General features: G+C 47.4%; 1 protein-coding gene across 1 annotated transcript; it reads left to right on the top strand.

Moving 5' to 3' along the window:
• The first annotated feature begins 13,640 nt into the window (after positions 1–13,640).
• Positions 13,641–20,465, top strand: L1td1 (LINE1 type transposase domain containing 1). Its single transcript, XM_042674385.1, has 4 exons — positions 13,641–14,597; positions 15,487–16,098; positions 16,171–16,993; positions 20,341–20,465. The coding sequence occupies exons 1-4, from the start codon at positions 13,665–13,667 to the stop codon at positions 20,463–20,465; spliced, it is 2,493 nt and encodes an 830-aa protein (XP_042530319.1). The 5' UTR covers positions 13,641–13,664.
• Positions 20,466–20,883: the final 418 nt, after the last annotated feature.

Genomic DNA, 20,883 nt, shown 5'->3' with positions numbered 1-20,883 from the left:
AAGCAGCAGCAACAGTTTTAATGCTTCCCAGGGAGCTGCAGTTACTCAGCAGTTGCCCTTCTCTATTAGCTGTTAGTTTTAGCTCATTGCCACACACGCACTTGTCCAATTTGAGCAACAGATTCAAAGAGAAGTAGCTTGCCCAATATCATCCAGCTGGCAAGTGCAAAGACTAGGATGGAATCCTAGCTAGATCTTCACCACTACCACCACCATCACCACCATCATCACCACAGTGTGGCCCTTCATGGCCTCTCACTTTAAATATACGTTAGGATCACCCAGGGAGCCTTTGCTATTAGCTAGACCAAGGCCCTGAGTTCAAATGCTAATACCACAAAAAATGGGGAGAGGGGAAGTAGGAAGGGAAATCCAGGCCCTTATGTTGTTGTCCAGACCAATTACACCATAATCTCAATTTCAGTATTTCATAGACACTCCCTTTAGATGGTTCCAAAGTACAACCCCAAACCACAGATCATCTCTCCTGGTAGACTCAAATTTTGTTTAGAAACAGGTTCCTCCAAACGTTTCTGTTAGCATTGTCCCCACGGGAGGTCCTCAGCTCCACCCAGACCTGAGCTCCTCCCTGCCCTAGAGTTCCGGCTATATAGCTGGCCACTCCCTTTCTTCCCCCATAGACCTACCTGCCCACACCACTTGCACCAGAGTTACCCACCTGGGTGGAAGCAGACGCGGTATTGCTCCCTTTCCCGGGGGATATATAGCCCCTCTAATAAACCTTATAATAATCTTTCTCTTGTGCCTGCCTGCCTCCATGTGGTCCCCTGGGATGGCCAAGATGGACCCTAACAGTTCCTAACAGCCAGGTACCAGCTCTGCCTGTGATCCTAGCTACTCAGAAGACTGAGATCCTAAGATTTCTGTTCAAAGCCACCTGAGGCAAGAGAGTCTGTGACACTCTCATCTCCAATTAACCACCAAAAAGTCAGAAGCAGAGCTGTGGCTCAAGTGGTAGAGTGCTAACCATGAGCTAGAAGAGCTCCAGAACAGTGCCCAGGGCCCTGAGTTCAAATGCCAGTACTAGCACAAAGACAAAAACATAGGCATTGGGGCTGGGAAGGTGGCTCAGTGGTAGAGCGCTTGTCTTGCATGCATGAGGCCTTGGGTTCGATTCCTCAGCTCCACATAAGCAAAAAGAAAAAAGCCGGAAGTGGCGCTGTGGCTCAAGTGGTAGAGCACTAGCCTTGAGCTGAAGAGCTGAGGGACAGCGCCCAGGCCCAGAGTTCAGGCCCCACGACTGGACCCCCCCCCAAAAAAAAAACAAAAAACAAAACCAACATAGGCATCATAGTGCTTTATTCTCAAATACTATTTTCTTTTTCTTTCTTTGTTTCTTTGTTTCTTTTTTTCTGTCAGTATTGGTGTTTGAACTCTGGGGCTGGGCACTGTCCTTCAGCTCTTCAGCTCAAGGCAAGCCCTCTACCACTTGAACCACAGCGTCACTTTTGGTTTTCTGGTGGTTTATTGGAAATAAGAGTCTCACAGATTTTAATGTCCTGGCCGGCTTTGAACTCAGATCTCAACCTCCTAAGTTGCTGGGATTACAGGTGTGAGCCACCAACACCTGGCTTTCTTTTTCTTTTTCGGAACAGTACTTTACTATATTTCTCAGCCAGGGCTAGAACTTCCTGTAGTTCAGACTGGCCTCAAACTCAAGATCCTCCTGCTTTGGCCCCCTAAAAACAGAGGTTGCAGGCAAACACCACCACCCACAAAAACTGAAAACATTCAGTGTTGATTTGTTTGATTTTTTTTTTTCTGGCACTTGAACTCTGGGCTTGGGCTCTGTCCCTGAGCTTCTTTCATACAAGGCTAGTGCTCTACCACTTGAGCCACAGCACCATTTCTGGCTTTTTCATTATTTATTTATTTTTTTTTTTTTTTTGGGTCCGGTTGTGGGGCCTGAACTCTGGGCCTGGGCGCTGTCCCTCAGCTCTTCAGCTCAAGGCTAGCACTCTACCACTTGAGCCATTGTGCCACTTCTGGCTTTTTTCTTTTTGCTTATGTGGTGCTGGGGAATTGAACCCAGGGCCTCAGGCATGCAAGGCAAGCGCTTTTAACCACTGAGCCACCTTCCCAGCCCCTCTGGCTTTTTCAGAGTGGTTTATTGGAGATAAGAGTCTCATGGATTTTCTCGCCCGGCCTGTCTTCGAACCCTGATCCTCAGGTCTCAGCCTCCTGAGTAGGATTACAGGCATAAGCCACTGGCACCTGGCTTGATTTTTTTTTTTTTTTTTTAATAGTGTTCTTTGTTTTGGAGATCAAACCCAGGACCTGGAGCATGCTGGGTAAAACAAACCCAGGATCCTCCTGGAGCATGCTGGGCAAAAACAGCTCTATCACTGATTACATCCTGAGCCTTATAGTATCTTAATCTACACCAGTCCTTCTACCTTTTTTCCCAGTAAAACTGACTACACATATATGTGAGTTTCTGTAGATGTGCTTGTAACACCAAGTAAAATTGTCACTCCTGAAAGATGTGCCACATTTATCCTGGGCTTCTGAGTCTCATTATTAATTTATCTGAGAAGCAAATACAAACAAGCAATTTAAATCCAATCGAATAGGTGCCAGATCAAAAGCAGGCCTTTAAGCCAGGGGCTATGCCTGGCAGGAGTCAGGGGAAAGCTTTAGTGAGGAAGTGACACTAGAGGTGAATCCTAGAGGACTGGAAGTCTAGGAGAAGGGAGGGAGCCCCACAGAGGTAAGGTCAATCTAGGAAGCAGAAAAAATATAGATGACAGTACAGGCCACCAACTCTCATGCTGTGTCCAAAAGTGACCCACAGTATGTGGCAGGTAGTAAGAGTTTGTGATCATGTTTGTGATTCTAACTACTCAGGAGGCTGAGATCTGAGGACTGTGGTTCAAAGCCAGACCAAGCATGAAAATTTTTTTTCTTTTTGGTTGGTCATGGGGCTTGAACTCTGGGCCTGGGTGCTGCCCCTTAGCTCTTCAGTTCAAGGCTGAGGTATAGCACCCAGACCCAGAGTTCAGGCCCCACAACCAACCAAAAACCAAAAACCAAAAAATAAAGAAATGTCTTCTGACCAAGACAAAAAGGTCAAACAGTAGAGAAAATGAGTTTGGGGCCTGTGGCTCCTTTTCAAAGGGTGGTTGGACTATCTGCAGGCTTTTACTTTTGCCCCCCCCCCCCACCTTTTTTGTATGTGCCATTCCTAGGGCTTAATCTTGAAGTCTGGACATTGTCACTGAGCTCTTTTGCTCAAGCTAGTGCTCTATCGCTGGATCCACAGCGTCACTTCCAGGTATTGGGTGATTAATTGGAGTTAAGTCTCTCAGAATTTCCTGTGCAGGCTGGCTTTGAATTGAAATACTCAGATCTCAGCTTCCAGACTAGCTAGGATTACAGGTGTGAGCTACCAGTTCCTTCTCCCCTCTTGTTCTTTCTATTTAAAAAAATTTTTTTTTTTTTGCTGGTCTGGGGCTTGAACTCTGGACCTGGGCACTGTCCCTAAGCTCTTCAGCTCAAGGCAAGCATTCTACCACTTGAGCCACAGCACCACTTCTGGTTTTTCTGGTAGTTAATTGGAGATGAGTCTCACAGACTTTCTTGCCTGGACTGGCTTTGAACTGGGATCCTCAGACCTCAACTTCCTGAGTAATTAGGATTACAGGCATGAGCCACCAGTATTGGCCTCTTTTTTTTTTTTTCCCCTTCTTCAGTATATTAAAAAGGGGAGATCTTTTTAAAGTGCTCAAGCAAACACTGGACATTGATCAAAATGAACTAAACAACTCAACGGCAGCGATGGGAGGGAGGGAACAAGTGGGAAAGAGGGAACAGCTGATGCTATGCAAAACAAAAGACATGTACACATCACCCAATGTGGAAGAAATAACTGTAGTGCAAAGCTCATAGAACTCATAAATGTTTTTTTTTGGGTCTGGTCGTGGGCCTGAACTCTGGGCCTGGGCACTGTCCCTCAGCTCTTCAGCTCAAGGCTAGTGCTCTACCAATTGAGCCACAGCGCCACTTCTGGCTTTTTCCCCCCCCTGCTTATGTGGTGCTGAGGAATCGAACCCAGGGCCTCATGCATGCAAGGCAAGCACTCTACCACTGAGGCACCTTCCCAGCCCAGAACTCATAAATGTTATAGATCATGATAGACAATTTGCCCCATGAAAGTTAGAATGTTTTTGACTTTAACTAAGCATCACTATCCCACAATGCTGTGAAATTTGGGAAATTATGTAACCACTTAATCCCAATACAAATTTTGGAAAAAAATAATAAAGTGCTCAAGCAAGCCCCTAACTCCTGGGCTTAAATGATTCTGCTCCCTCATTTTCGTGTTGTCTGGGATTATAGATGAGACCCCTATGTTTGATAGGCATTCACGGTGAAATCTGGGACCTGCAGATAGAAAGAAGCCAGCCTTGAAAGAATTAGAGAATAACTCACAGAGCACACAGTGAATGCAAAGGCCCTGGGGCAGAAGTGAGGCATCTTTTCTAAGGTCTGAGACAAGGTTGGGGGCTGGGGACAGGAGGTCAGGACAATATGTCAGCTACAAGGTGCTGTACCTCAGAGGAGGAGGTTTGGGAGAAGACACCCGGAGACAGGGTGTTTCAGTGATCTGGGTGACGGAGCCGGCGAGGACTGTGCTGGGGCTGTGCAGAGGGAGAGGAGAGGCAAAGGCAGTGGTTTGGGCGTGGATGGACTGTGGGGCTGAAGGCAAGGGGGCATCCAGGGGACACCCCGTTAGGAAGCTGAGTCACAAGGGAAGTAGAAAAAAAAGAGCACAAAACACCCTCAACAAACCAGATAAACTTCAGTGGAGAGTTAAGAGGGGCACCCTGGTGACCGGCGGAGCCAGGAGACGCGAGGCAGGGTGTAAAGGGGTGGGGTGAAGTCAGGGCTTTCGTAGGGCGTTAGGGGCAGGGGACAGAGTCCCAGGTAGCTGGGGGGGGGGGGGGGGAGGTGGTGTTTGAGCAAGTCTCCCGCCCCGAGAATTCCTGGGGGCCGGGGAGTCTCAGGCCAGGCCCGGGGAGCAGCACTGGGTCCCGGGAACAACTCGGACCCCCCTCCCCTCCCTGGCCCCCCAGTCCACCCGCAGGGGCCCCGCTGGGATCCCGGGAGGAGTCAGCACCGAGGGGGCAGACGTCCAGGCTCTGGTGAGGGTGGGAGGTCGGAGTCAGGTCCCAGGGAGGCGGGGAGGGGGAGGCTGGCAGGAAGAAGGGGCTGGGCGGGGGGGGGGGGGGGGGGGGGGGCTGGCAGGAGGGAGGGGCTGGGCGGGGAGGGGGAGGCTGGCAGGAGGGAGGGGCTGGGCGGGGGGGGGGGGGGCTGGCAGGAGGGAGGGGCTGGGCGGGGAGGGGGGGCTGGCAGGAGGGAGGGGCTGGGCGGGGAGGGGGAGGCTGGCAGGAGGGAGGGGCTGGGCGGGGAGGGGGAGGCTGGCAGGAGGGAGGGGCTGGGCGGGGAGGGGGAGGCTGGCAGGAGGGAGGGGCTGGGCGGGGAGGGGGAGGCTGGCAGGAGGGAGGGGCTGGGCGGGGAGGGGGGGCTGGCAGGAGGGAGGGGCTGGGCGGGGAGGGGGAGGCTGGCAGGAGGGAGGGGCTGGGCGGGGAGGGGGAGGCTGGCAGGAGGGAGGGGCTGGGCGGGGAGGGGGAGGCTGGCAGGAGGGAGGGGCTGGGCGGGGAGGGGGAGGCTGGCAGGAGGGAGGGGCTGGGCGGGGAGGGGGAGGCTGGCAGGAGGGAGGGGCTGGGCGGGGAGGGGGAGGCTGGCAGGAGGGAGGGGCTGGGCGGGGAGACCCCTAACCCCCTCGGGGGAGGGGCCGGCCGAAGCTCTTAAGGGGGGGAGGGCCGCTGTCCCGAGCCACTCCTCGTGTCCGGCCGCCTCCGCTCCCCGGTCCTGGCCAGGTAAGGCTGCTCAGGTGCGGTGGAGGCCGGGCCTCCGGACGCCGGCCTCCAGTGCCCTCCGTGGGGTGGGGGGCCGGGGCTTGCCCTGACTTTTCCTCCCCGGGGCTGCGATGCAGACTTGGACGGTCCCTGGCGTCTCCCCAGTTTGCTAGGGAGAGGGGTGTGTGGCTGGATCCGGAGACGAAGCTGCTCCCGTGTCCTCCAGGGGTCACGGCACCCAGCAGACAGCCAGGGGGTCCCTTCCGCGCCTGCGCTTCCCTCGCCTGGACCCTGGCTCCCAGGGGTGGCGCGGCCGCGCCGCGGACCGCGCCCGGCCTCGAGAGCGGGCTCCCCGGCTCGTGGGTCCGGGGCTGCAAGGCAGGGCGCGGAGGCCCCACGCGGGACGTGCGCCTGCGCGCGGTGAAGCCGGGCGCCTTCGAGGCGGCCACAGCCCGGTCCCAGGGCGACACCCTCAGGACGGGATCGGAATCGGGGGTTCTGCCCCGCGGTGAGCGAGGAAGGGGCTCCAAGGGGTTCCCACCCTTCACCCCACCCAAACCCTGGGGCGGGGGCTCAGGCTTCGGTCCTGGAGGCCCTTGCGGGCTGGGGTGGGTGGGGTGAGGATGGAGAGCTCTCCTTTGCATCTCCATGGCTGCGCTGCGCCGATCCTCCCTTCATATGCTTATGACTTGCATTTCCTGTTAGGTAAATGGCCCCTTCCTGAATGGGTGGTGGGTTCTGGTGTGGGGTTGGGTGGTTTCTTTATTTTCTCCCTTTCTGGAAAGTGCTGAAGTTAATTTTGGAAGGACTTCCCCCCTGCCCCTCTTTCCTCTCCCTTGGGCTGAGGTGTGACTTTGGGAGAAGCCTTGACTGGCTGCCTACTCTGTGCAGTGTCTCTGCCTCTGGAGACTGCTTTGCTGAGATGGGTTAAACCACCCCCTGGGGAGCAGAAGGAAATAGAAATGCAGATTCAACTTCTAGACTTGGGGTGGGGGTGGAGGTGTTACTAGACGTTGGCCTTGGTTTTTTGTTTTATTTTTATTTTTTTTGTCGTTCCTGGAGCTTGAACTCTGGGCCTGGGCGCTGTCCTTCAGCTCAAGGCTAGTGCTCTACCACTTGAGCCACAGCAGCACTTCAGATTTTCTGAGTGGTTTATTGGAGATAAAGAGCCTCTCACGACTTTCCTGCCCAGGCTGGCTTTGAACCACAAACCTCAGATCTCAGCCTCCTGAGTATTAGGATTACAGGCGTGAGCCAGCAGCACCCAGCTTGTTCTTACTTTTTGTTTTCAAGTACTAAGGATTGAACCCAGGGCTCTCCACCACTTGAGCTACGCCCTCAGCTCTTTTTAAAGGCTACCTTTGGGGGAAGTGGTGCTGTGGCTTCAAGTGGTAGAAAACTAGCCTTCAGCAAAAAGCTCAGTGACAGGACCTATGCTCTGAGTTCCAGCCTCATGACCAACCAAAAAACCACAACTGTGGATTAAGTAATGTGGAACACTGGGCTGGGAATGTGGCTCAGTGGTAGTGTTTGCCTAGCATACTTGAAGCCCTGGGTTTAATTCCTCAGTACAACATAGACAAAAAGGGCCAGAAGGGGCGATGTGGCTCAAGTGGTAGAGTACCAGTCTTGAGCAAAAGAAGCCCAGGGTCAGCACCCAGGCCTTGAGTTCAAGCCCAAGGCCTGGCCCCCAAAAGGCTGCCATTTCCCTTTTTTTTCTTCCATTTTTGGTTCCAGCAGTGGGGCTTGAACTCAGGGCCTTGTGCTCATTTGGCTTTTTTGCTTGAGGCTGCCTCTCTACCCCTTGAACCATGCCTCCAGCTCAAAAAGTTGTGTATTCCAATGATTTTTCTCTTTGTAACTTTTAAAGTCCTTTTATTATTTGTTGGTGGAGATGAGTCTCAACGGACTTTCCTGTCCTGGCTGGCTTTAAACTGCGATCAACGGATCTCAGCTTCCTGAGTTAGGATTACAGGTATGAGCCACCATGCCCAGCTCTCTAGGCCTTTTGTCTATTTTATTTTGGCACTTTAGAAGTAAGGTTCTCCCTTGGCCAGGCTAGTGCTTCACCACCTAAGCCACACCACACATTCTGCCCCTCACCTCAGCTTTGTCTTAGCGTGTCTTGGTTTGCATTTTGCTACATTTAGAATGAATGCATTTTATGAACCTGTTATCATGAATGGAAAGTTTTTTCTTGCATTGCCTTGTGCTTTAACTGTACAGCTTCATCCTGGTGAGTGGCTTTTGGTTTTTCTGGGTGGGGCAGTTGTGCTTTCTGGGGTTCAAAGCCTGGGCGTGGTCCTTTAGCTTTCTTTGCTCCAGGCTAGCACTCTTAACATTTGTACCACACCTCTACTTCTAGCTTTTGGGCGGTTAATTGAAGATAAAGAGTCTCAAGGACTTGCTTGCTCTGGTTGGCTTTTTGAACCTGGGTCCTCAGATCTCAGCCTTCTGAGTAGCTGGGATAATAGGCGTGAGCCAAAGGTGCTCGGCATCCCCTGGGCTTTTGATCAGTAGGAAATGGCAGCTTTAGTTGGCTTCCGCACGGCACACCTCCCAACACCCCCTTCCTGCTACTCAGGTTTGGAAGTTACTCTGTCATAGATGGGGTTGAATTTATCAAATTGAGTTTTTTCAACTGTGTGCCCTTGCGCGCATGTGTGTGTGCCTGTGCGTGTGCCCGTGCACGAGCATGTTACACGTGTGTGCTGGTCTTGGGGCTTGAAATCAGGGCCTCACACTCTGGCTCAAGGTTATCAATCTACCACTTGAGCAACAGTGCCTCTTCCAGCTTTTTGATGATTAGCTGGAGATAAAAAGTCTTAGACTTTGCCCAGGCTGGCTTTAAACCACAACTCTCAGACATCAGCCTCCTGAGTAACCGGGATTACAGGTGTGAGCTGGTACTTGTCTACGTCTACAATGATTAATATCCTTTAATTTGTCTAGTGAAATGAATGGTTTCTAGGTTATTTGCTTTTAAGTACTTAAGGAAGCTGAGATCTGAGATCACAATTAATTCAAAGTCAGCAGGGTAAGAAAGTCCATGAGACTCTGATGACAGGATTACTGGCTGTGCTTGCTTTATTTAGCACCTTTCTTCCAGGTATGTGTGAGTACTTCCTTGAATGGCTGAGTAATGGTCCTACAGGTCACGTCTGATCTTTCCATTTACCCTCGCCTAGACATTTGCATTGTCTGTTTGAATATCTGATTCCTATTTGGGCTTGCATTCATTTGGGCTGGATCATTAGCTATTGTGCTTTATTGGAGAGCCCCAGTGGGCCTCAGGCCTTGAATCACTAAGCCAAATCCCCAGCCCCTATTTTAATTTCTAAGACACAGCTGCTATCCAGGATGGCTCTCCTTGGCCTTTGTGAATAAACCCACCTTGACTTTGGTGTGAGTTTGTAACCTTACTGTTAGATTTGTTTTATGGTAGATTACTTGCCTTACTTGGCTAGCAGGAAGCTTGATCTCTAAACACACACACACACACACACACACACACACACACACACACACACACACACACACACACACACACACACACACACACACACACACACACACACACACACACGCTGTTGCATTCTGTTTGAGGAATCTACCTTCAATTTGTAACTTTGTCCTGAGATGTTTTTAAAACACTGGAGGATTTAGGTACAACTCAGATAAAAGTGAATACTATTAATAATAAGATTAGCCGGGCACTGGTGGCTCACATCTATAATCTTAGTATGCTGGAGACTGAGATCTGAGGATCACAGTTCAAAGCCAGCCTGGGCAGGAAAGTCTATGTATATGTATATATTTACACATATGTATATATTTACATATATATTTATATATATATAATTTGTATAAATGTGTAAATATATATCTATATAGATATATCTTTCCCTTCATAGACTATCTCTTACTTGGTTTCATTTCTGTGAATTGTGCTCCTCTTGTGTGTGTGTTCAAGTCAATTTTCCTCAGCACTACCTTACATCTTCTACGTATGTCTATGTCTTTGTGTGTGCTGATACTGGGCCTCTCATTCATTATTTCTTGGCTTTAACCGCCCAAGATTGGTACTCTACCATGAGCCATCCATCTCTGTGTTGTTGTTGGGGTGGAGTGGCAAGCTTGTTTCTGTTTTTGTTTTAGTTTGGTTTTTGGTTAATTGGGAGACAAGTCTCATATGTCTGCCTGGGCTGGTTTTGAATTGAACCTTCATCCTTGGATCTGTTTCCTGAGTAGCTAGGATCACAAGTGTCATCCACTAGCACCTGGCACATTTTTTCTTTTTTATTGTTTGTTTTTTTGCTGGTTGTGGGGCTTGAACTCTGCCTGGGCACTGTCCCTCAGCTCTTTAGCTCAAGGCTAGCACTCTACCACTTGAGCCACAGCGCCACTTCTGACTTTTTGTGCTTATGTGGTGCTTAGGAATAGAACCCAGGGCCTCATACATGCAAGGCAAGCACTCTACCACTAAGCTACCTTCCCAGCCCTCAATGTTTCTTTTTCACAGGATTGGGGGAGTTTGAATTCAGTCTGATACTAGCTAGGCAGGCACAGCACTGCTGAGCTAGTGCCAGCTTTGTATTTTTGTTTTTTATGTTTGAGTCTCACTCATATAGTCTGAAGGGTTCACCTCCTGTGCCCAGCTAGCTCTTGCGTAAGTAAAACCATAAGGAGGTTTTGGTTGTTAGTCTTATTTTTGTTTTATGTTTATGTGTGTGAGTGCACACAGCACACACATGTGCGTGCACGCTGAGCTATACCTAGGATGTTGGGCATGCTAAGCACAAAGTTTTCCATTGAGTTACAGCTCAGTTCTCCAAGATGTTTTATTAATTTCTGGTTTGGGTTGAGTATATAGTTGCTGCCTGTATTGTCCTTTTGTTATCTTTTGGTGCCAGTGCTTGGGCTGGGGTGCTGTCCCTGAGTGAGCTAACCTCAAGTTGATTTTTTTGTATGGAACAGAATCTAAATTTGAGTCACAGACCTATTTGTCTTATTCCTGAGTTAATTGCACATCAAACTTGCTTTTTATTCCTCTGAGGAAGGTCTCTACATTGTTCTCTATGTTGAGCTGGCTACATTCAAACTTCTGGGCTCAGACATTCCTCCCACTCAACCTTACTTCTTCTGTTCCACTCAGGACAGGCCCCATATTTACACTCTGAGAAACAATATTCGAGTTGATCTGACAGCTGGTTTGGAAGGGAAGTCTTAATCTGTGCAATCAAAAGGAGAATTTCCATCCAAATCATTTCAAGCATTCTTTCCTTTTCCCCCAGTCAGGGGCTTGAACTTAGGGCCTGTGCACTGTCCCTGAACCTCTGTGCTCAAGACTAATGCTCTACCACTTGAGTCACAGTGCCATTTCTGGCTTTTTTTTTTCTTTCTTTCTGTGTATGTGGTACTGAGGAATCCAACCCAGGGCTTCATGAATGCTAGGCAAGCACTCTACCACTAAGCTGCATTCCCAGCCTATCTCAAACTTTTATAATTTAGAATAGTGCACTTAATGCTTACTGTAATCCATATTTAATGCTTAATATACTGAACCTGAACAGCAAAGTTAACTAGGAAAATCACAAGTCTCTTTTTTCCAGGCTTCTTTTTTGCTGAAAGCTAGCACTCTACCACTTCTGGCTTTTTCTATTTATATGGTACTGAGGAATTGAACCCAGAGCTTCATTCAGTGTCTCGATATTCTACTTAATATCTCTCTTTCCTTTCTCTTTTTTTTTTTTTTTGTCGGTCGTGGGGCTTGAACTCTGGTCCTGAGTGCTGTCCCTCAGCTCTTCAGCTCAAGGCGAGCGCTCTACCACTTGAGCTACAGCACCACTTCCGGTTTTCTGGTGGTTTATTGGAGATAGGAGTCTCCTGGTCTTTTCTGCCTGGGCTGGCTTTGAACCGTGATCCTCAGATCTCAGCCTCCTGAGTAGCTAGGATTACAGGTGTGAGCCACCAGCACCCGGCTCTTTTTTTTTTGTCACGGGTTTGAACTCTGGACCTGGGTACTGTCCCTGAGCTCTTCGATTCAAGGCTAGGGTTCTACCACTTGAGCCACTGTGCCACTTCGGTTTTCTGGTGATTTATTGGAGATAGGAGTCTCGTGGGCTTTCCTGCCCAGGCTGGCTTTGAACTATGATCCTCAGATCTCAGCCTTCTTAGTGGCTACGATTATAAGCGTGAGCCACCAGCGCCCAGCTCTTTTTCTTTCTCTGTCTCCGCAGTATTAGGATTTGAACTCAGGACCATGCATTTGCTATGCAGGTATTCTACCACTTGAGTGATGCCCCAAGCCAATCACTTCCAGTTTAGATAGATGCATATGTGTGTGAATGTATAATATATTTTTCTTGAGGTAGGCTCTTATATTTCTCAAGCTGGATACAAACTACTAGACTCCACTCACCCTCTCAAATAGCTGAAAAATATTGTGATAGTTCTAGGGCTTGAACTCAAGTCCTCCGTGCTGTCCCTGAGCTGCTTTTTGCTCAAGGCTAATGCTCTTACACTTGAGCCACAGCACTTCTTCCAAGCTTTTTTGAAAAGCTTATTGAAATGATTGATTCTTTCTTTGCCCTCCCTCCCCTCCCCTCCCTCCCCTCCCTCCCCCTCCCCTTCCCCCCTCCCCTTCCTTCTTTCTCCTTATTTCTCTCTGTTTCTCTCTCTCTCTCTCTCTTCCTTCCTCCTTCCTTCCTTCCTTCCTTCCTTCCTTCCTTCCTTCCTTTCTTTCTTTCTTTCTTCCTTTCTTTCTTTCTTTCTTTCCTTCCTTTCTTCCCTTCCTTCCTTCATCGGTCATAGGCCTGAACTCTGGGCCTGGGCTCTGTCCCTCAGCTCTTCAGCTCAAGGCTAGCACTCTATCCCTAGAGCCACAGCGCCATTTCCTGCTTTTTCTGCTTATGTGGTGCTGAGGAATCAAAGCCAGGGCCTCATGTATTCAAGGCAAGCACTCTACCACTGAGTCACCTTCCCAGCCCCCACAGTTTTCTTAACTAAGCTTTTTTTTTTCTTCCAGAAACTTAAGCTCATTTTTAAGTTTGTCTAACAAAAAATTTTCAGAGCCTGGTGCCAGTGGCTCACACCTTAGCTAAGATCTGAGGATCCCAGTTAAAAGTCAGCTCGTGCAGGAAAGCCTGAGCCTGTTTATCTCGAATTAACCACCAGAAAACAGGAAGTGGTACTGTGGCTCAAGTGATAGAGTGCATGCCTTGAGATGAAGAGCTCAGTGACAGCACCTAAGCCCAGGGTTCAAGCCCCATGACCGGAAAACACAAAGTAGAGATGTGGCTCAAGTGGTAGAACACCAGCTTTGAGCAGGAAAAAAAAAAAAACAACCTAACAAACAAACCAAGAATGTGCTCTAGGGCCTAGTTCAATGTGGATCCTGTGTTCAATACACAGTGGGCATATACACACAAAAAATTCTCTTCAAGCCGGTATTGGTGGCTCATGCCTGTAATTCTAGCTACTTCAGGAGTCTGAGATATGACGATTATGGTTCAGAGCCAGCCCCAGCAGGAAAGCCCATGAGACTTCTATCTCCAATAAACCACCAGAAAATGGAAGTGGTGCTGTGGCTCAAATTGTTTGAGCATTAGCCTTAAGTGGAGAATAATACTTCAGTAATTAAGTGGTTAACTTTTTTCCCTTTAAATTTTAGATTTTGGATTTCTGGAGTTGAGCCAGTGTGCAAGAACAAAAATTACTCTTTGGGAAAAGAAAGTATCGTTGTGGCAACATACCCACAATATCTAGCACATAGTAAAAAAAATGGCTAGACTTGTGAAGAAACAGGGGAAAGCCACCTATATCCACCAAAAGCAGTTAGTAGGAACTGACAGGGAGATATCCCCAGTGCTAGATTCAAAATACAAAGCCACATCTGCAGCTGTTAGGAAAAAGTTTAAGGTCTTGGAAGAAATGAGAGATTTGATGATTGAAGACATAAGAAAAAGCCTTAAAAATGACCTAAGGGAAATGTTAGGTAATGAAGTACCTGATCACAAAAGTTCAAAGAATGCTACTAGCAGGACAGAGTATCAAGTAAAAGCTTTAACTTCACAGAAAAAAGAATTAGTGGAGGAAACAGAAGATGAAAACTCTGAAAGTGATGATGATACAGAAGACTTAACATTTCAAAGAAAGAAAGCTAATGTGTTGGACAGAGCTAAAAAGTACAATCGTGAACAAGGTGAGAAGCTATCACACCATCTCAAAGCCACTGAATGTGTGGAAGAAGTCTTATGTAGTAAGGATAAAGGGCATAGAAATCTCAGCATGTATACAGAAGTCACACCAGGAGGGAATAGGAAGAATGAAAAAGACAAAGTGGTCAAACAGTTGGAAGAAGACAAAAATCTTCAAAAGTTAGGGACTAAGGAGAAAGCGCTAATGGCCTCCGAAGAAGAAATGTTGACCCAGGAGGGCGCTGTGCTTACCCTGGCTGCTGACTTTTCATCTGCAACACTGGACATTAGTAAGCAATGGGCTCGCGTCTTTGACATCCTGAGAGAAAATGACTTTGAGCCCAAACTTGAGTGTAGGGTTGAACTGGCCTTTAAATGTGATGGTGAAATCCAGAGATTTTCAGACCTTCAGACCCTCAGGAAATTTGCCAGCCAGAATTTGTTCGTGAAGGGATTGCTGAAAGATGTACTGCCACAAAATCAAAAAGGGAAAAGAGAGGGGATTCAAGAAAAAATGGTAAGCTCATGAGTAAAATAGTTGGTATAGCTTAGTTTGAAGGTTAAATCTTTTTTTAAAATATTTGTGTATTTGTGATGATCCTGGGACTTGAACTATTTGTGATGATCCTGGGACTTGAACTCAAAGCCTAGGCACTATCCCTGGGCTTTTTAAAAATCAAGGCTGGTACTCTACCACTTGAGCCATGGGGTCCACTTCTGGCTTTGTTTGTGCTTAATTGGAGATAAGAGTTTCATGGACTTTCTTGCCTGGGCTAACCTCACATTGCAATCCTCAGGTCTTAGCCACCTGAATAACTTAGATTATATGCATGAGCCACCAATACCCAGCTAAGTCAATTTTTTAAAGTAAATAATCCTTAAAGTTATATATAACTTTATATATATATATAACTTAAAGTTATAACTCTTTTCTCCAATAACCACCAGAAAACCAGAAGTGGTGCTGTGGCTCAAGTGGTAGAGTACTAGCCTTGAGCTGAAGAGCTCAGGGACATGTCCAGGCCCAAGACCTTCCAAATAGAAATTTAATCCCTATGAGTGACAAAAGAAAAAAAAAGTAAACATGCCTTGTGTGTGCCCATAATCCCAGCTATGTAGGAGGCTTGGGTAGGAGGACTGCAGAATGAGTCTAGCCTAGGCAAAAGTAAGGTCCTACCAGAAAAAAGACCAATAGTAATAAAGGGCCAGGGGAGAGAGGGTTTAAGTATGGCAAGGTCCGAGTTCAAACCCAAAGGGGAATCAAGTAATTAATAATTTTCTAGAATTGACTGCATATTGTTAGATGTTAGCCACATTGAATTTATGAAGGGAAATGGAAGTTTTATTCATGTCAAAGATGAATGATTAAAATAATTTGCATAACAAATAATTTGAATAACTTTCAGGGTAAAACAGACTCAAAGCATGAGGCTGGAGGAACAGCAAGTGATGGCTTGAGCTTCCTGTTTGTCAAAGAGGTGAAAGTTGCTAGGTCAAAGGTGAAGAATGTAGGGACACAAAAGTCTTCACAAACCTCCAGGTTGGAGCAAGAGGAAGGAGAGGAAACCTCTGAGACAGAAGAGGAGGGAGAAGAGATTTCATGGACAGAGGAGGAGGAAGAATCCTCGGAGACAGAAGAGGAAGAAGCCTCAGAGATAGAGGAAGAAGAGTTCGGAGAAGAAACCTCAGGACAGGAGGAAAGAGAAGAGGCCTCAGAAATGGAGGAGGGGGAAGAGACAGAAGAGGCCTCTATATTAAGAGAGGAACAGGGTTCTACCTTTCAGAGTCTTTCTGTGGTAAACACAAAGCTTGGAACTGAGAAAATGGCCAGGGATGGCTTGGAGATTAGTCTTGTTGACTTGGTAATGGATCACCAGATGGAGGAGGAAGAGGAAGTAGGGAAAGTGAAAACTACCTCCTGGCCCAAGAAAAAAGAGAACTTTTATGGACTTAAAGAAATTGCTTTTAGTTATTTGGTTTGGGATGCAGAGAAGAAAAAGTTGGTGAAGTGCCGAGAGGTAAACAAAACCCAGGAAGGAGAGGAAAGAGCTACACCTTGCCTGACCTTATATCTGTCCCCTCCCCCACAGCCACTAGAAGTAAGTAGTGGTGATACTGAACAGCATTCACAGACAGACTTGAGTGCTGCACCAGGAATCCTTTCCTTTCCAAGGGAAACAAGGGAAGAGAGACACAAGACCTTCCAAATAGAACGCCTGGCATCTAGAGACGCCAACTTAATCCAGGAAACAGAAGAAAACTTCAGAAGAAGTGTCATCGGTATGTGTAGGGAGGTACAAGAGAAGGTTGAAAACATAAACAGTGGTCATCCAGATGTCTTGGAAATTAAAAACTCAATAGATGATCTCTATAACCTGTTCGGCTTGTTTGAAACTAAAATACACAATCTAGAAGATGAAGTGGAGGAGTTGTCCAAGAATGCAACGCAAATGGCTAAGCACATAATCAGCAAAGAAAGGGTAAGGGATAGAGAGGACAGATTCAGAAGTTCCAACATCCGGTTGATAGGAATCCCAGAAAAAGATACCCAGGAGAATGAAGCAGAAGACATAATAAAGGAAGTTATTGAAGAAAACTTTCCAGAAATGAAGGATTTCGGTCTTGAGATTGTCAGTGCTAACCGAGTACCGAGTTCAGTTGATGAAAGGAGACCTACTCCTAGGCACATCTTGGTGAAGCTGCAGAATTCCAATGATAAACATAGAATTATAAGGGCTTCCAGAGAGAGGAAAGAAGTAACCTATCGAGGAACAAGAATCCGGTTGACAGCAGACTTGTCTGTGGGTACCTTAGATGCTAGAAGTCAGTGGACCAATATCATTAAAGTTCTGCAAGAGGAAGGCTTTGAACCTAGAATTCGGTATCCAGCCAAATTGGTATTTGATTTTGAGGGTAAGACAAAAGTGTTTTTTGATACTGAAGAATTTAGGAGGTTTATTTCTTCTGTGCCCTCTTTGAAAGAATCATTGGAGGATATACTTTAGTCAATCTATGAGTCCTCTCCTCCCATCAAAACACATCCAAAAAAGTCAACAAATCTGGGAAATGAGACCTCAACATTGTGCCCAGAAGGATGGACAGCTAATAGCTTATTTTGGAGTAAGGGGAGGAAATGTTATTAGCTAGATGTTGGACAAGGTAAATGGTAAATGCTAGCCATTTATAAAATTTGATGGTAAAGATCCTAGCTTACACAGGGATAAGCTTTTCTGTTAAATAAAACTTTGTCATTATGTGACTATGAAAGCTGTTTTTGCTTGCTTATGCCTCATTTGCTTATATTAAAAGTTTCTTAACCTTTTCAAATTGCTTCTGTCATTGTTATTGCTTAGACACATCAAAGGATCAAAACTCTCCCCAAACATGTGACTTTTTATCATCAGTCTGTTAGGGCAAGAAATGGACTGAGTCATATAGCTTTTGCTATAAGGACAATTGATCTCTTCCCTGGCCAAATGTTTTTTTAAAAAGTCCTCTGTACATGGCTGAGGAGGTGGCTCAGTGGTAGAGCGCTTGCCTTGCATGCATGAGGCCCTGTGTTCGATTCCTCAGCACCACATAAGCAAAAAGAAAAAAGCCGGAAGTGGCGCTGTGGCTCAAGTGGTAGAGCGCTAGCCTTGAGCTGAAGAGCTGAGGGACAGCGCCCAGGCCCAGAGTTCAGGCCCCACAACCAACAAAAAAAAGTCCTTTGTCCAGTTTCTCCATCTGTCATTTCTGCTAACTCTGTCCTATCTTCCAATGAGCACCTGCCAAGTAATTACCTGCTTTGGCCTCAAAACACCTGGTTGTGAGTCCCAATTCTAGGCAAGTTCCCTATGTTCAGGTTCTGGTTCCTTAGCTTGCCAGTGTTTCTTTCCTGGTGGGCCTTTTTTTTTTTTTGGTCGGACTGGGTGCTGTCCCTAGGTTCTTCTGCTCAAGGCTAGTGCTCTACCACTTGAGAAACTGCCATTTATGGTTTTTGAGTGGTTAATTGGAAATTGGAGATAGTCGTCTTGTGGGTACTTTTCTGCCCTAGGCTGGCTGGCTTTGAACCTTGATCCTCAGATCTCAGTCTCCTGAGTAGCTAATGATTACGGGCTTGCAACAGCACCTGGCCTGGTGGGTTCTTCATGAAGACTGACAGCTGGTTTTTGCAGTATTAGAACAGTACTGGTGACCTATATGGTTTGAACTCAGGGCCTTTCACTGAACCGATAAGTCATTGAAGCTACACCTGAAGCCTGGCTTGAGTTACTTCGGGACTTGGTCAGACAGGCGCACCTGAAGCAAGTTCTACTTGTTATGCCAAGGTCGCAGGACCCCCACCAAGAAGAACACCCAGAGTCAGACTCTACAGCTGTTTTATTTAAACGGGCTGCAGCTCGGGCCTCGTCCTACACTCCGACACAGCGGAGCCTAGGAGGAGACCCCCGCCTAGGAGGAGAGCCCCGAGCTAAGGATTTGCAGGTCTTATATAGGCACACAATCAACCAGGTGTTTTGATTACCATGTGTTGCTTTGCTAGACAGAAACAAGCAACACGTGGTCACTGCCTTAAACTTTAACCTTTCACTACTCACTGTCAGGCTTTCTGCCATCACAGGCTTGGGTTATCCTATGAGAACCAGAGGTGGTCATGCTGTAGTGTGGGCTAAAATGCTCTTTGGGTCTTGTCCTGGCTGACCTTGAGCAAGCACCTTGAATTGGGGCTTAGTATCCCGCCTCAGCCTCTTAATTACTGGGATTATAGTCTTTTGCTGCCTCACCTAGCAACTTTTGCTTGGAGCTTGAACTCAGGGCCTGAGTGTTGTCCCTGACCTTATTGTTCTACCACTTGCCACAGATCCACTTCTGATTTTTGGTGGTTTATTGGAGATAGTTTCATGGGCTTTCCTGACAGGATAGACTTTGAACTGTGATCTTCAGATCTGTTTCTTGAGTAGCTAGGGTTACAGGCATGAACCACCAGCACCCTGTGCAGTTTTAAGCTAACTCTGAGGCTGGAACCCCGTCTGTTGGCTGTGAAGAATTATTGATGAGTTTATTGAGGTCAGGATATGCTGGTCACATGCCAGTAGCAGGGTGTGGGGTACAGTGGAGCGCAGGTACTTCCATGATAACAGGTTCTCAAGCTTAATGTACTGAAGTGGGGGGTTAGGAATGGAAATATTTACACCTTGAGGGTTCTAAGAAAAGGAAGGCTTAGCTAGTGCTCATGCCTGTAGTCAGCCTCTCAGGAGGCTAAGATCTGAGGATCATGGTTCAAAGCCAGCCCAGGCAGGATGCCCTGCAACTCTATTTCCAAAAAACCACCAGAGAAACAAGTGGCACTGTGGGCTCAAGTGTTAGAGCATTGGCCTTGAGCTGAAGAGCTCAGGGACAGGGTCCAGGCCCAGAGTTCAACCCCTACAGTTTACCAAAAAAATAGAAAGGAAGGCTATTAAAGGGGAGACAGACAGGCTTGGAGAGTGTGGGAGATTAGCAGGGCTGAGGGACAAAGCTGCACTAAGCTGGGAAGAAGGGCCAGTCAGAGGTATGTGGAGGAGGAGTCAGAGGTATGTGGAGGAGGAGAGAGGAACTGAACACTGAAGACCGCCTTCCAACACAAAATCACCACAGAAGCTGGGTGCTGGTGGCTCACACCTGTAATCCTAGCTACTCAGGAGGCTGAGATCTGAGGATCTCAGTTCAAAGCCAGTCCGGGCAGGAAAGTCTATGAAGTTCTTAGCTCCAATAAACCACCAGAAAATGGGAAGTGGTGCTGTAGCTCAAGTGGTAGAGTGCTAGCCTTGAGCTGAAGAGCTGAGGGACAGCGCTCAGGCCCAGAGTTCAGGCCCCATGACTGACCAAAAACAAACAAAATCACTAAGGATCTCTGTGCCAACCTTGAAAAATAAAGCTCAAGGAGTGACCAGGCCCTGAGTTGAATCCCCAGGACTGAGAGGAGGGGAAGGGAATGGGGAGGGGTAGGAGTGGCTTGTATCAGTAATCCTAACTATTCAAGCTGAGATCTAAAGGGTTAGTGTTCAAAGCCAGTATGTACATGTCCAATTAATCAGCAAAAAAGTGGACTAGCAGTGTACTTCAAATGGCAGAGGGCCTCAGTGTTACCAATCTGAAGGAATGCAAGTCATTTGTTCAAGCCCTAGTTTATGAATTTTTGTGTTTTTTTTGGTGGGGAAGGGAGAGAGTTGATATGCTGAACTTTTTCATGTAAAGTGCCTTTTAGACTCTTCAGACCACCTGCCTCCTCCCAATAGTTTACCTGGCAACTCAGCCCCTGCTTCCCAACAGAATTACCCTCCATATTGGAAATGCCATCAAGTTTTCTGACCTGGGCCAGACATGTCGGCACCTCTCCCAACTACAGGCTGTGTGTACCTGACCTTTCCAAGCACAGGGGCAATCCCTACCCCCCCCCCCCCCCCCCCCCGCTTAATCCTGCTCAGTTTTTATGCCTTAAGCATATCCCTAATTTTATTTGGATACATTATTATAATACAGTGTTAATATTTAACCACAAATGCTGTTAAACATCTTTCTTTTATACAATCTTCTTTGAGGGTAGATTTTCGTAGAGTTCATCATTCAATATTTATGGAGCACCTGTTACATAAGCCTGCTCATTTTCCAGATGTCTGCAGCAGGAAAACTGTCCTGTTGGGAGCTGTAGAGCAGGGTTCCTGTTTCCAGACTGTACATGGACCAGGAGAGGTACAGGAAAGGCCACCGCTGTCATCTGCTCTAGCACACCAGAAGTCCACCCCAGGTCATGGGCATTTCCCTCTGGCCCAGGTTGTAGT

Source organism: Dipodomys spectabilis, unplaced genomic scaffold, assembly GCF_019054845.1.
Source record: "Dipodomys spectabilis isolate Male_0828 unplaced genomic scaffold, ASM1905484v1 ptg000002l, whole genome shotgun sequence".
Classification (NCBI taxonomy): domain Eukaryota; kingdom Metazoa; phylum Chordata; class Mammalia; order Rodentia; family Heteromyidae; genus Dipodomys; species Dipodomys spectabilis.
The sequence above is the reverse complement of the archived record's forward strand: the minus strand, read 5'-3'. Positions and strand labels throughout refer to the sequence as shown.

Bases quoted from the DNA above. Each gene is read 5' to 3' on its own strand.
- L1td1 (XM_042674385.1), top strand. From the start codon at position 13,665: ATGGCTAGACTTGTGAAGAAACAGGGGAAAGCCACCTATATCCACCAA. The intron at 14,598-15,486 runs GTAAGCTCATGA...AATAACTTTCAG, and splicing joins AGGGGATTCAAGAAAAAATG to GGTAAAACAGACTCAAAGCA. The intron at 16,099-16,170 runs GTAAACAAAACC...CCTCCCCCACAG, and splicing joins AGTTGGTGAAGTGCCGAGAG to CCACTAGAAGTAAGTAGTGG.